Raw genomic sequence first — 2,170 nt, 5'->3', positions numbered from 1 at the left:
ATGTTTTACTGCAGTGCTGCAGAACTTTACTGAAACATTTGCATTAAAAAAGTTCTTCCTTCTACTATAAAGTATAGATGAAGGTGCGAGCTGCAACTCACGGTTCCCTTCTGTGCAACAGCACCCCCACTTCAATCATATTACCATCATCTAAGGGAGGAATTTACTGTCTCACTCTTGTTTAATGTATCCTGACTAAAATGGAGAGCATCTGCAATTTGAAAATAGCATTTTTCTAAATTGCGATTATATTGCAAATGCAATTAATTGCCCAGCTTTAATATGTTCTGCCTTTTTATTTTGGGACGTCTCTTTAGGCACACGTTGGTTTTACTTCCTTCGTCTAGAGCAGGAGTAACCAATTAAAAACCAGTGGACATTTTTAATTATAATCTGTTACATAATTTAACATTGAAATAAAATGAGGTGTTTATGCATCCATGTTATACATTGAATTTAAAAAAAAAAAAAAAAAAGTATCAGCAATACTGACCCTGTAATCCATTTTGAAGTCTAAAGTGTTTTTTGAACAACAATCATTCAGTTTGGTTTATAGATAATTTCCTGATTCCCATATTTTCTCAAACCCCTGAACTGATCGTTTGTTATTTTCTTTCTTTTTTCTGTCTTAATGTTGGCAGTGGGCTTTAGGCTGCCCTGCAAGGCTTTAAACCTGGGTTTAACCGGAGACTAAGCCATTCTCAAGCACATATCAAGGAGCTCATTTTGAGCCTGGATCCAGATTTATTGTTGATTCTGTTCATGGTGGAGAATCCTGCTTTATATTCAGGCTCCGCTCCGGTCCGGCCAGCTCAACATCCGCTTTGCAATCGCACCAAACAGGAAAAAGAACGGCGAGACGATCCGGTTTGTCAAATTAAAATATAGTAACAACACTAACTACAAATTAGAGCATAATTCTTATATATTTCAAAATACTAACACTGTTTATTTAAAAGATTGGATGCAAACTATTGGTACTTCAACAGACTAGGAAGTAGATTTCTCATCTCCATCAGAAACCGAACACATGCTGGATGCTGATGGAGATTTTTTATATGTCATATTAAATTAAGTGTTAATTTCTGCATGTTTTGCTCCTATGAATTTAATGATAATATCGCGCATTCTCTCCTCGAGCTCCGAGGATAAGTCTGACTGCAGCAATACGGGAGGAACAGCGGAGGCTGTAGGCTTTGCTTTGTGCAGGAGGACTGGAGCGCTACGAGGCGGAGCAGTGAGGGAGGATGTGGGATTTCAGGGTAACAGGAGAAGCGGCACAAGTGACGTTTAGACACTGTCGTCAGACAATATGCGATAATTTATGTTCCACAAACCTCAATTTAGCCAAGAAAGAAAAATGTATTACCAAATCAAATAAAACATAACAACGGATGGTAAATGGAGGAAGCAGCAACGCATTCGTCCCCTATAATCGCTGCTAAAAACGCTGAGGACTCATTGAATACCGCTAATATCAGCCAGTCTCCCGACTGATGCAGGGATCGGTGGGAATTCTGCATAAAGCGTCCATCAGCCATAAATCTTGATGATTCTGCTTTAGGTTTCAGACACCCTGAAGAAATTTGCTGTCAAAGTGACGACGGCCAGCATTAAGGAGCGGAAGGAGATCTACGGGGATTTGAGGAGGTGTCTGAAGGAAAAAGGTGAGGTCACCTATCGCCTGCTTTATTACAGCTTGCTTTGAAACCAGCCTTTATCGTTCCAAATATGTGTATTTTGTTGTAGAGTTGCCAGAGGCTGCGGTTAAAGGGCTGTGTAAGCTCTTCTGCCTCACCCCCCACAGATACCGGTAGGTTGGACCCGTCATCTGGAAACCAAAGCATTCGCTGCTGTTTCTCCATATTCTTCTTCACATTTTTGTTTCCTGTTGTGCGTTTAGAGATGCGGCGTCACGCAGAGAGCTGCTGTCCGTCATCGGCCAGCTGGCGGACAGTCATTCTGACGTCCTGGTGTCCAGCCTCCTCCAGGGACTTTTGAACTGCGGAGTCATCAGCAAAAATGGAGAGCCAAGGTAATTCTCCATACTCATGCTTCCTGCTGATTCATCTCAATCCTCTTAAAGGAGAAGTCTGGTTAGCAAGGAATAATCAATGGATCATTATAGGGAAGCACGATATTGGGATTTTGGCCGATATCCGATATGCCG

The 2,170-nt window shown here is 41.4% G+C and overlaps 1 protein-coding gene across 1 annotated transcript in view; it reads left to right on the top strand.

Moving 5' to 3' along the window:
- gcn1 (GCN1, eIF2 alpha kinase activator homolog) overlaps positions 1 to 2,170 on the top strand; it is a 59,018-nt gene that overhangs the window by 2,815 nt on the left and 54,033 nt on the right. The window contains exons 2-4 of the mRNA XM_015398330.1: positions 1,565 to 1,667; positions 1,750 to 1,813; positions 1,904 to 2,035. Coding sequence (XP_015253816.1) covers positions 1,565 to 1,667; positions 1,750 to 1,813; positions 1,904 to 2,035 — 299 coding nt within the window. The remainder of the gene's footprint in view (positions 1 to 1,564; positions 1,668 to 1,749; positions 1,814 to 1,903; positions 2,036 to 2,170) is intronic.

The sequence above is a fragment of the Cyprinodon variegatus genome, unplaced genomic scaffold, assembly GCF_000732505.1.
Source record: "Cyprinodon variegatus isolate N-32 unplaced genomic scaffold, C_variegatus-1.0 Scaffold927, whole genome shotgun sequence".
In the NCBI taxonomy this organism is placed as follows: Eukaryota; Metazoa; Chordata; class Actinopteri; order Cyprinodontiformes; family Cyprinodontidae; genus Cyprinodon; species Cyprinodon variegatus.
Note: the sequence above shows the minus strand (reverse complement) of the source record. Positions and strands in the feature narration are given on the sequence as shown.